The following is a 13933-nucleotide window of genomic DNA, read 5'->3' as shown; positions in this document are numbered from 1 at the left end:
ATTCCAGCAATATCACTGCAAAGGACAGGCTTCACACGCTGTACCCAGGTGGGGAGTCAAACCTGGGTGTTTGACGAGTGAATACTTTAACCAACAGGCTACCCATCGCCCTTGGTGCACATGCAATATAATATGATTATGTAAGACTGTGAAATGGGTGATGCCTTGACAACAATACACCAACCATGAATGGCAAGGTGGAGTGTTTCATTTACATCCTGACCCATGAAGAGCCAAGTTAGAATTGATCTACAACCCATGCTTATTGTAAGAGTCAACTAATGGGATGGGATGGTCAGACTCACTAATTTTGTTGGCACATGTCATCGTATCCCAGTTGCATAGATTGATGCTCACGCTCTCTGGATTGTCTGGTCCAAACACAAGTATTTACAGACGGCTGCGATATAACTGGAATAGCTGGCCTTAAAACTCAGCTCACATACTCATTTGCATTCTAAGGCCAGTTAATACTGAAATGGTAAGGATGAAATATTTGCAATATGTCGTCATGGCATTACTAGAATTACATGAGTTATGAGTGTTTAACAATCAGGTCAGGTGTGATGATACGTGTGGTTGTTGAAGGTGGTATGACTTTCTTCAGTAACAGTAGGTAACCTTTTCATAAGAATGAGATTTTATTTTATAACAAAACTGTTTTAATATTGTTAAAACAGATAGCTTTCATTAAATCTGCATCAGGATGCCAATCGGTCAGTCAGTGATGAGAGCATTGACAAACAATATCCTGATGAAATGTTTTTTTTAAATTGAAAGAACAGATTATAGGAGATGGTTCAAAAGGTTTTCCTACTAAATATCCTGGCTAACATTTTGTGACAAACCGATGTATTCACAGATGGGCTAGAAAAACAAACTGCCTATGATTAAATGTCATTGAAATGTTTATCAGTGGATGATTGCTTTATTTTGACAGCGCTGAATTGATCGTTACCGTAGTAACAAGCACATTGGAACATAATAAAGTTAGCTTTATAAATTTTTTGAAAGATGATTTTATTCTGATAAGAGGACGAAGCATTAATGATGAAATATTTCATTTCGGATCACTGTCTGTGTCATCTGAAATCTTGTTTCCTCCCTGCCTCCATTCAAGGATTTGTCCATGGCTTAGTACGATGGGTTGGGAAACTGTTGACCGATGTTAATACGATGCACTTAACCATGCACTTCCTGCACTTGAGGCCTCACTCAGTACACAGACAGTAGGAACCATCTAATGGTACTGCCAGGAATAGGCTAGACTGGTACAGGTCTTGAAGATGTAAGAGCGAGATTCCTGAACCTGAAAAAAAGGCTAGTCATGCTTCTTTTAGGGCTAGATGCCAACCTTCATGCTTTGGGCCTAATTGTTATGATTTTGACCATTAGATTATGCCACTACATTTAGTCTCTTAAAGTTACTCTTGTCTACTCAGTTTACGAAAAATCAATAAAGTGGATACAATTTTACAGGGAAGTGTTTTGTAACACCGGAGCAGGGGTTCAGAAATGGCCTTGCACTGATAGGAATCGCTTACTCTTAGTATCACGCTCATTCCAATAAACTTGTAAGGAATTACAGTATTTTGTCACATAACCAACAATTTTCGACGTGTGGAGCTTCATAGCGATTGGTCATGTGTATTTCTGTCCAGAATCTTCTTTTTGTGAAAACATGCACCAAGTCGAAGTGACCGGCAGACAAGTATTACTCTTTTTTGGTCCAAATTACACTTTTTGACCCCCAGTTATTACACCTGGTCCAAAATGAGTGTTGACATCTCTGCTACTGGTTAAAGCCATGATATTGCTGGAACATTACTAAAAGTGGCGTAAAACCAAACTCACTCTCTTACATCTAATTGTTTAAAAGCATTTTTTGGAGTTTGTGAATGAATAAAGTGATCAAGCACACAACTTTAGGTATAACAGTTTCTTTATTATTACAAAGAGCAATGTTTCAGTGTAGGTTCGAACACTATTTTCAGACTTTCATATGAAATAGTTCTTTCTTAGTAATTTAAAAACTGCATAGCGCTGTTTTTCACATCTTTCTGATGCAACGTCAGTAATCTCAAAAATTGGGCAATTTGTGTTGAGATCACAAGCAATGCTTAACTGCGATAATTCTACCATATTTGTGTGAGGAAAGCAGCATATATGCTCATCTTCCATTTTCCCAAGGAACTTTCTGAGAAACATTTTCTGGAAAAGAAAATCTGAAAGTTGTATGCTATGTTTGGATCAAGCACATTCATTTTCCTCAAGACTTGACATGCCAGTGTATAATGTTTTGTAAAATGTTTTAAAACACTAGAAATACAAGAATTTCATGGCAACCATTAGCTCAGAACTTATTCAGAAAGGAAAATTCTGTATTATTCAAACAGATGACTAGTATTTAAGGAATCGTTATGTTCTACCACCTCTCCAAAATCCTGTCTGGACCAAAGCTTAGTTTCTGAAAACATTGTAATTCCATGAAAACAGTTAATTCCACTTAGGTAAACTGAAATGCGGCCACTTTGAGATAAGAGATTCAGAACCTGGGGAAAGTCTACACATGCTGCTTTTCAGACTGTGCATTACATTAAGGTTCGGGAGGAAGGAAAAAATTAGGATCCCAAAATCATTTGACTGACAGGCTAGATCATATTCCTTAAAGAGACAAATTGCTGTATCTTGAATTAATATGTGTTCTACACTTATAAGCACCCTCGACCAATTTCTGATTTAATCTGCTAGATCTGGATTTGTCCTTGTTATGCATCTCCTGTCCAGCTTTAAGGCCAATAAGGGACCATGCATTATTTATTTATGGCTGGGGGTGATGATGATTTTAAGTAGGGTTTGAGGGTGATGGGGGAGTCATCAATTTGTACATGTGTACAAGAGATTTTATCAGCAACTTTGTACATGATGTACAGGGATGGTCACTTACTTTGTCCAGTACAGGGTGGGATTCTCCAGAAAAATCACCATCTTACCCCTAGCCATAGATTAGGAATAGCCACTAAAGGCCCGCATAGAGGTAAAAAATAGCAGGAAAGAAGACATTTTGTTATTGAACAATAGCAAATATGTATTAATTTCATAGACATTTGAACTATTCCTGGACACTGGCATTTTAAGAAGCTGATTAAAATGACAAATAATTGAAGCTGTCTATCAGTATTCCTGACAAACCTATACTAGCAGTGTTTTCTGTTTATCCGACGTTTGAGTTTGTTTTCTTCTGCTCAGTTTGATTCATTGTGCTGTTATAGTTTGAATGAGCTACTCGTTTCAGTCTCATTCTTGACACAGATAAATGCATTGCATGCAGTAGCATCTGTCAAGTTCTTCCCACACACAGAGAACAAATCCGTTGTTTAGGACTTGTGTCGCAGTTGTCACAGTTTATTCTAAGACAAGATATGGGTTTTGGAGGGTGAGCATTTAGCGTCTATAGGCGGAAGTCGTAGAAACTATGTTTACTTACTGATGGATGTCATCTGAGGGTCCCCGGATGTATATCACCTTTAGCATTTCAAGAAGGAGGCTGTATGTAATTGTTTCTGGTGCTGGTGTCATCAGGGTTGGGTTGAGATAATTGTTGGTTGATGGTTTTATTAAATAAGACGTTAGATGATGGTATTGATGATGGTAGAATATAGTATTGATTTTAGATGATGGTACTGATGATAGATAGTGGTATTGATGATAGACAATAGTATTTGTGTTAGTATTGATCTTATTGATGATGATATTGATGATAGATGATGGTATTGATGACAGATGATGGTATTGATGATAGATGATGGTATTGATGATAGATGATGGTATTGATGATAGACAATAGTATTTGTGTTAGTATTGATCTTATTGATGATGATATTGATGATAGATGATGGTATTGATGATAGATGATGGTATTGATGATAGATGATGGTATTGATGATAGACAATATAGTATTTGTGTTAGTATTGATCTTATTGATGATGGTATTGATGATAGATGATGGTATTGATGATAGATGATGGTATTGATGATGATGATGATATTGATGATAGATGATGGTATTGATGACAGATGATGGTATTGATGATAGATGATGGTATTGATGATAGATGATGGTATTGATGATAGATGATGGTATTGATGATAGACAATATAGTATTTGTGTTAGTATTGATCTTATTGATGATGGTATTGATGATAGATGATGGTATTGATGATAGATGATGGTATTGATGATGATGATGGTATTGATGATAGATGATGGTATTGATGATAGATGATGGTATTGATGATGATGATATTGATGATAGATGATGGTATTGATGACAGATGATGGTATTGATGATAGACAATAGTATTTGTGTTAGTATTGATCTTATTGATGATGGTATTGATGATAGATGATGGTATTGATGATAGATGATGGTATTGATGACAGATGATGGTATTGATGACAGATGATGGTATTGATGATAGATGATGGTATTGATGATAGCCAATAGTATTTGTGTTAGTATTGATCTTATTGATGATGGTATTGATGATAGATGATGGTATTGATGATAGATGATGGTATTGATGATGATAATGGTATTGATGATAGATGATGGTATTGATGATAGATGATGGTATTGATGACAGATGATGGTATTGATGACAGATGATGGTATTGATGATAGATGATGGTATTGATGATAGACAATAGTATTTGTGTTAGTATTGATCTTATTGATGATGGTATTGATGATAGATGATGGTATTGATGATAGATGATGGTATTGATGATGATAATGGTATTGATGATAGATGATGGTATTGATCAAGGTACAGTTGATAGATGTTGGTATTGATAATAGATGATGGTACTGATGATAGATGATGGTATTGATCAAGGTACGGATGATAGATGATGGTATTGATCAAGGTACGGATGATAGATGATTTCACTGATGTTAGATGATGGTATTGATGATAGATGATGGTATTGATCAAGGTACGGATGATAGATGATGGTATTGATCAAGGTACGGATGATAGATGATTTCACTGATGTTAGATGATGGTATTGATGATAGATGATGGTATTGATCAAGGTACGGATGATAGATGATTGCACTGATGTTAGATGATGGTATTGATGATAGATGATGGTATTGATCAAGGTACGGATGATAGATGATTGCACTGATGTTAGATGATGGTATTGATGATAGATGATGGTATTGATCAAGGTACGGATGATAGATGATGGTATTGATCAAGGTACGGATGATAGATGATGGTATTGATCAAGGTACGGATGATAGATGATTTCACTGATGTTAGATGATGGTATTGATGATAGATGATGGTATTGATCAAGGTACGGATGATAGATGATTGCACTGATGTTAGATGATGGTATTGATGATAGATGATGGTATTGATCAAGGTACGGATGATAGATGATTGCACTAATGTTAGATGATGGTATTGATGATAGATGATTGTATTGATGATCACTGAAGATGATGATATTGATAATAGATGGTGATATTGATGATAGATGGTAATGATCTTACATGATGACATTGATGGTAGGTGATAATAGTGATGATTGATCCTGAAAAGTGAACTAGGGATTTATGAGTTATGGGTTTTTAACAATCAGGAGAAATGTGATGGTTGCGATTGAACTGAATAATGAACAGCTTTCTTTGTTAACACCCATATTGTATCTTTTTCATAAGAATTAGATGTGTATTATACAATAAAACTAATTTTTCCTCTTCATTTTTCAGTATGGCCAATCCCGTCCAAAGATCAAGAAGGAACAAAAGCGACGTCCCAAACCGAAAGATGGGACACAGATGGTGTGCGGAGTGTGTGGCGATAAGGCCCTCGGCTACAACTTTGACGCAGTCACATGCGAGTCATGCAAGGCTTTCTTCAGGAGAAATGCACTAAAAGCCAAGGTTAGGGTGATGAGGATATTTTGTTAATTAAGGAAGTCATATTTTCCATGATAACCACATGATTTAATTCCTAGTCCTTGCAAAGAAAGCTTTCTCACTTTGCAGAAATATGCAGAAAAGTCCACGATATCATTGAAATAGCAACATAACCACATTACCTCGCTACTGAAACGGTTAAAATGGCAATGAAAGACTATGAAACTGTAACATTTTTATGTCAGTTAGCTATAAACTCTACTGCGCAGGTGCATTTTGATCTGTGCTTCTTTAAGATTTCCGAGCAACCGTTTTGGCCTTTTATCCAGTTTTAGCGATTTAGAGTTGCTTGTTGCTGTCAAAATGTTTCAAATATGAGGCGTTATGTTTATGTTTGCTTCTTCTCAATTACTGAAGGCTGTTCCAGTGTTTACAATGTTTTTTCAAAGTAACAGGACCCAATCCTGTAAGTTTCAGATGTCTGTCTGACCCCCTGAAAATTTACAGGACCAACAGAATAAAGTTGAACAAACATTTCAGATTTGACATTTCTTATAATTAGGATTAACGTTATATGACAGCAAACATAAGATTTCTAAACAGCAAACACGTGTCACTTGCCGCAATTAACAACTTCACTCAAAGGCATTGTGAAATACTCAGTCGAAACACTGGGGCTGGCAGGAAAGTGATTTCTATCTGACCACTGGATGAATCTGCCATGTTTGTCAGAGGGTCAGACGCTATTCGTGAACACTGCTGTTCTGTGTTTTTCTGAGAGAGTGAGTTGAGTTTTACCCCGAACTCAGCAATATTCCAGCTATATGTCAGTAAACCAGACCACTGGATTCCATTAGTCACCACTCACAACAAGCAAAGTTGCCTTTTATGCCAAGAATGGGTTGCTGAAGGCCTGTTCTACCCCAGACCTTCACCTGTGTTTTTCTGTGTTGTGGGAAGGGTTTCTTTAGGGTAGGCCTGATTCCATGACTGACCTTGCTGTTAAACGACACAGGCTCGATTTCCTATATGGGTACAATGTGTGAAGTCCATTTCTGGTGTCCCCTGCCTTGGTATTGTTGTAATATTGCTGAAAGCAGTGTCAAACTAAACTCACTCTCTCAAAATGTTTACGGCTAATGTCTTCAATTTGTGTAATCTTGTGCCTTGTATTGTAGACATTCTCCTGTAGTTTCGATGGCAACTGTAAGCTCGACCCTCACACCAGAAAATTCTGCTCAGGGTGTCGTCTCAAGAAATGTTTCAGTATAGGGATGAAGAAGGATTGGATACTCAGTAAGTGCAGCCATCTTAGTTTTGTAAATGAACTGTTTAATGGGAAGATATCAATGTACGTTATAAACATCAATAATCAATAAATATCGATTGACTATGAATAGATATTGTATTGGAGAAGTAAATAAATTACAAATTGTACAACAGAAATTCACAAATTCACATCACTGGTGAGTGGAAACACATGTATGCATGAATTTCTAGCTGAAATATGGTTGTCTGATTGTATTTTTTCATTTTCCACTGAAGACTGTTTTGGTATAGCAAAACCTTATTTACATGTGTATTGGTACAATCAATGGTACAGTTTCGATGTATATAGGCATCATTAAGAATTCCTCCCATCTATGATATTTCCAGTTATCAGTCTTATCAGTCCTTACTTTAGGATCAATGAGTATGAATTATCCATATCCATAACAGTCTGGTATGCATTATTTCTTTCAACAGTATGCATTGCAGTTTCTCTGTTCTAGTATATTGTTAAAAAATTGTAAAGCAATTGCCGTTATTATCTGTATTTAACCTAAAGTGCGTTGGTGTCAGTCATGACCTGCATGGTGTATGAACTGTAGAATTCATTTATTCATTTGAAGTGAAATCTTGATGCTCTAATTCTTATTGTAATAAGTGTGTAAATTTGGCCTACAGATAAGTCTGTTTGTAACCATCATAGCTAAAGAACATCAAACAGTTCGAGAATTGTCTCACATTTTCAGATTTTCACCAAATTATGACAATAGTTATATCATAATTAACCCTGGTCAGTGGCTCATCCAAGTCCATTCTCTACACCTTGGATAGTATACATTGTATATGCTTCTTGCAGGTGATGACCAGCTTGCGAAACGGCGGCGAAGGCTCAAGGAAACAAAGTCCCCTGATCGGTCAGAACAGGAACCTTTGTCATCATCAGAGTCTCCTTCAGGGAGTTCCGCCGAGGTGAGCACCAGCTACAACTCTGACAGCATCTACAGCCCCACCTTCAGCGAACACTCCCCAGTGCAACCACCTCCATCCCATCCTATAACCACCTCTGTCACCACAAAGTCAGAACCAGAGGACAACTCATATCCGGTGCCTCTCCCTGAGGATGTACGGCAAAGTATTGCGGAAATCGAGCAACTCTATACCTCCATTTTTGACGCTCCATATAAGGAGAGCCAGGCCTTACAGTTGGAGACTCAACCCCAGACATCCAATGATCTGTTCAACATGACTGATATCTTCATTCGGCGACTGATCAAGTTTGCTAAGCTCATCCCAGAGTTCCGAGCCTTAGCTCAAGAAGATCAAATTCATCTATTAAAAGTAAGATGATGATGACACAAGTGCATCTTTCAACAAAGTGATCTTAGTGCTCAGATTATCATGATTTCCACATTGTTCTGGTTGTTTGACTTTTATCACTTTGAGCAGGCTCACATGTACAGAGCTAGCTTAGTATTGTCTCTCTTAGGCTTAAAACAGACAATGCGACCTGGTCACTGCCATTACACATAGAGTAATGATAGTCATATTGTATATTTCTTTCGGGAGGGTTGGGTTCAGACACTAGTCATTTCACCCATCTTGACTGTGAGCAAAAAGTAGAAAGTAGTGAATATGTTATAAATATTTCATTCTGTTTTAGCCGTGGGGGACATTGCCACACTAGTAGCAAATGCTTGTTCTAATGTAAAACCATGGGTCTTACAACTCTTTTCCAAACTCTCTACTCCAACTCTACTCCAAGTCCACTTCAAATCTAACCCTCCAACTCACAATTCCCTCTTCCTTCCACCTCTTCTTTGTTGTGAATATGTCCCAATTATTCTGTAAACCTTTGTCTACCAGCTCCATCTCTGGTGCTAAACCTCAACTAAATCAGATCTAGATATCTTCAGATTCAGCTTACATTTTGTATCATGATAATACTATTATATACCTTTAGAGACTAAGCATTAATATGTACAGTCATGACATCAGACACTTGATGTGAATTTCAACACAAGGTGAGTAAGAGTGTTGAAACCACAGTAGCGCTGGACATTAGCCGATCTGCACTAGGTGGGCTAGACATTTCCAATGATTATGGTTGCCTTGAGACATGTGGTTTCAGAGAAATGAAAATGAAATTTTAAACGCTAAGTCATAAATCTTCCTAGTGGTGTGAGTGATTAATTACTGAATTTTCTTCCCTGATCCTGATCCTGATGTCACAGCATTGTTTGAAAACCCTGTCTCTATCAATCTGTGTGTCTGTCTGTCTGTCTGTCTACTCACACATACACACATACATGTGTGTTAAACGCTAAGTCATAAATCTTCCTAGTGGTGTGAGTGATTAATTACTGAATTTTCTTCCCTGATCCTAATCCTGATGTCACAGCATTGTTTGAAAACCCTGTCTCTATCAATCTGTGTGTCTGTCTGTCTGTCTACACACACATACACACATACATGTGTGTTAAACGCTAAGTCATAAATCTTCCTAGTGGTGTGAGTGATTAATTACTGAATTATCTTCCCTGATCCTGATCCTGATGTCACAGCATTGTTTGAAAACCCTGTCTCTGTCTGTCTGTCTGTCTGTCTGTCTGTCTGTCAGTCTACACACACATACACACATACATGTGTGTGTGTGTGCGCGTGCATGTGTATGTATACACACACACACATACATACATACATACATACATATAACCCTGTCTGCATATGAACACACACACACACACAAACACACACACACACACACACACACACACACACACACACACACACACACACACACACACACATGCAAAATTTTGATGGAAGCTAATAATTTCAATTAAAAAGGAACGATAGTGAGTTTGGAGATTCAGAGGAAACGTAGACTTGCTTCATTTGGGACTTAAGCTTTGCAGACTGATCTGGTTAGAAGGGAAATAATACAGTTCTGGAACTGTGAGATGCTGGAGATGTAGTAATAGGGTAAAAAGGAGAACATTCATTATTCTGACAGTTTCTGGGACCTCATTTTACTTCAGGCCTTTCTTCTTTGAACCTTTCCTTGCATGGTTCCTTCAACCTTTATCACTTTCCAATTTATTCATCCTCCATTAGATTAACAATCCGTCAATCTTTGGCTTATTTATTTGAAGAGGAATTGCTGCTTTTACACTTAGTGTTTAACAGACACTGTTGTATTTGTCAGTATCATGACAAAGTCAATACTCGCACATGACAGGCTTACGGATGCCATCAATCAGAGGTCATAATGACCTTCATCGCAAATACCGCCGAGGTACACTTCACAAATACCACTCAATATTGATGCATCACTTAATCTATGGCTGAATCTAACATCATAGATATCATCAAAGGATGGAGATGTCGTTTTATGCTTTGAATCTTAAGGGTTGCTTCATCATTCGGACACGATTTCTTTGTTGTATTCACATAGCATCTCGGACGACTTCAGCAGTAATACTTGCATGTTTTTTGACTGCGCTTGTTGGGATTCCTAACCAAACCTAAAAGAGTTCTGCTCTGATGATACTTCTCGCCGTTTTGTAATTACACACATGTTTTCTTACTTGCTTGCTGGTTTTCTTAGTTTTCCTTTGGTATTAAACAATATTTTTTCCTTTGCATCCATTTTGCGTTTGACCTGACCCATTTTTGATTATTTTCTAACCAATGAAAAACACTTTTAGAACTAAATTTTGACTAATCTGATCCTCTGTTTTGTGTCGTTCTTACAATCAGAAGCTGTACAAACCCACAACAGTGGTGAATCCATTGATTGCAATTAGCAAGAGGAAGCACTTGTGTATTATTCACTGCCATGAGTTTATGCGTGGGCTATTTCAAAATTCGGTCAGTAAGTGGAAATTAGACAAGTTATTCTCAGGGAAGACAGAAGAAAAAGCTTCAGGGGCTAAATATGGACTGTGTAGCAGTGGTTTCCTGTCATATTTGAATGCATGCAACTCAAAATTCTCTGGGTTGTTGTGATTTGGAGAGGTCATCGATTCTGCACTAACTGATACCATAGGAACAAGCAGAAAATGACTGTATGGTTTAGTTTACAAGTGCAGACTCATGTTGAACATCAGGGTGATGGCAACTTCTAGTGGTTAAACCTAGATTTGATTCCCCACATGGGTGCAATGTGTCAAAGGGTTGGTTGGAAACGTATTGGTTAAAGCATTTGCTTATCATGCCAAAGACCCAGTTTCAATTCCCCTTGTATGTACAACAAAAAAAAAGAATAAGAATAGAGTGAAATTAAGATTGTGAATCGTCATGATTTTACCTTGCCAATTAAATGTTTAAATCTCAGAATTTTACTATTTTTGGTTTGTTTTACAAGGGAGTAATTGCAGTAGTTGGAAAGATGAAACAAATGCACATGTGGTACATGACGGTCATTAACTTAGACCAACCCTTCTTGTTCCTCGTGTTTCATTTATTGTGCATTCCCTCTTGTAATACAAACCAGTAATAGTGATTGGAAGCTATGATTGTTTGTTAAGCAATTTTTGTCCTAGGTTGAATAATATTCTGATGTTTAAATGTTCAGCCTACTAGGTAAAATTATGAGGATTCACAGTCTTAATTTCACTTTTTTTTAATATACTTGTTTGTTGAAAAAGAATTTCATCAGGATGTTTTTACTGCAAACAGACTGTATGTCCGAACTAAGATGTGCAATGATCTGTTGTCTTTTCACCATTTTCTTATATTTGTTGTTCTGTATTCTTTGAAATCAGGGTGGAATCATGGAGATCTTTGTGCTGAGATCTGCAATGGGCTTCGACAAACAACAACAAATGTGGAAATACAAAGTCCAAGGAGGAGTGTCTTCAAAGATCAGCCCCTCAGTCATCAAGGACACCCTCGGACAGGAAATGTACACCGAACACATCAAGTTCGTCAAGTCATTTCACATTTTGACAGGAAGCAATCGCATTGTAATGATGCTTTTGTTCATCATTGAACTCTTTTCCTCGGATCGTCCAAACTTGAAAGACAAAGTGTTGGTCACCAAGGGCCAGGAAAAATACTCTACATGGCTGCAAATGTATTTGGAATCGCTTTACTCAGTCACAGAAGCACGATCTCTATATCCTAAGCTCCTTCTCAAACTATTAGATGTACGAAATCTCGGTGAAACAAGCTCACAGCTTGCATCTCAGCTTGATGTGACAAAGCTTGAACCTTTGCTTGTAGAGGTGTTTAATCTAAATACATGAAATCTATATTTTAGAAGAAATTTATCGGTGTACATGGAGAATTATTTTCAGGATTGAAAGTGACGTGTTATGACTGTTATTGACGACTTATTAGCAGGGATATATTTTGATTTGTGTGATTGTGTTGCACAGCTGTTATCCCTCATGGGTCAGTAACTTCGACGGCAACGTTTATTTTAAACGCCAGATACATCATACTTATACTCATACTGTGTCTTATTTTCAGGAATCCAGATTTCCTTTGGAAAATTGCCGAAATGAAATTCATAAATGGAAGGATTTATCATATTCACTTTCTTTCATTCTGTGTTTGTTGATTTCCCAAGGAAGATGTGTATTTCGATACTGTTGAAATCAACAACTGTTGGGTTGTGTTTTTGCGTGCTTCAGTGTAGAATCATTCCTAATAGAAACTGATGTTTATGTGTTTGTTCATTTCATTTGTGATTCTTGCCAACAGTGTTGTTTTCGTCGTTACAGCCTTCGACTGAGAACCACAAAACATGTCTGCCTCACCGATCATCCCTAAAAAATGTTAATCCAAGAAAGGAATGTGGCTTTTGAAATAACATTCATGGAACAAGCTACAATAAGTTAAATGAAATGTGTGATTTTTACAAAATTAGTTTGCTGAAAGTGCAAAAACATTTAGATATTGGGTCCAGGATTTCATGTTTAGATTTGCGACCAGCAAAACTAGTGTTTTGGATGCACAATATGGAGTTGGCATCCTGTTATGGCTGATGCTTCACAACGAAAATGAAAACAGATTTTGAAATAATGATTCCATGTGGTTCGTTTATCTTATGACTGGGATACCATATCATCAACTGGAGGTCACATACACCATTGTGAAGATACACTGCAAGGGTTGTATTTCATGGTGAAACAGTATACCATGGTATTAATAGAATCGCCCTATTTGGCCTTCAGTTCTGTATACTGTAATGCAATCCAAAAATTGGGTATTTTTGATTTCCGTACCATTATTTCAATCGTGTCATAAATTGACAGTTTTGTTCATTCAAAATAACAAGGATCATGGTTATTTCATTTCCATGTTATTAAACAATGTAAGGTTTGACTCTTGTTAATTTTCTGCTTTATACTAATATCCTGAACCGAAGGCCTTGTATCACAAGATCATACCGTTTCACCCCTAGTTTTATTTAACCCAATACAAAATTGAGTCACCTCAATATAATTATTTCTTAAAGTGTATTGCTGGAAAATTTCATGTGGTAACATTATGTATATTTCCGAATACGAAGAATTGGAATACTGTCCAATTTTTGGTATGAGGCCAATTGTCTGTCCACTGTCCAGTGCCTGATTACATGAAAACTGTCTACAGTAACTGATCTGAAGGCAGAAGATATAGTGTTGTTCTCGATGTTTAGCATATAGACTTGGGCCTAGATTTTCAAAGCTCTCTTAGCGTTAAGGTAGTAATAAGTGCCATACATTAACATTAACTT

At 37.1% G+C, this 13933-nt stretch overlaps 1 protein-coding gene across 2 annotated transcripts in view; it reads left to right on the top strand.

Moving 5' to 3' along the window:
• Positions 1-13623, top strand: part of LOC137264876 (vitamin D3 receptor-like) — a 136021-nt gene extending 122398 nt beyond the window's left edge. For both annotated transcript variants that reach the window (XM_067800223.1, XM_067800224.1), the window contains 4 exons: positions 5788-5961; positions 7116-7233; positions 8063-8544; positions 11973-13623. In XM_067800223.1, coding sequence (XP_067656324.1) covers positions 5788-5961; positions 7116-7233; positions 8063-8544; positions 11973-12455 — 1257 coding nt within the window. In that variant the 3' untranslated portion in view covers positions 12456-13623. The remainder of the gene's footprint in view (positions 1-5787; positions 5962-7115; positions 7234-8062; positions 8545-11972) is intronic.
• Positions 13624-13933: the final 310 nt, after the last annotated feature.

Source organism: Haliotis asinina, chromosome 15 (genome assembly GCF_037392515.1).
Source record: "Haliotis asinina isolate JCU_RB_2024 chromosome 15, JCU_Hal_asi_v2, whole genome shotgun sequence".
Lineage (NCBI taxonomy): Eukaryota > Metazoa > Mollusca > Gastropoda > Lepetellida > Haliotidae > Haliotis > Haliotis asinina.
This window is presented reverse-complemented; position numbering and strand designations above follow the sequence as displayed.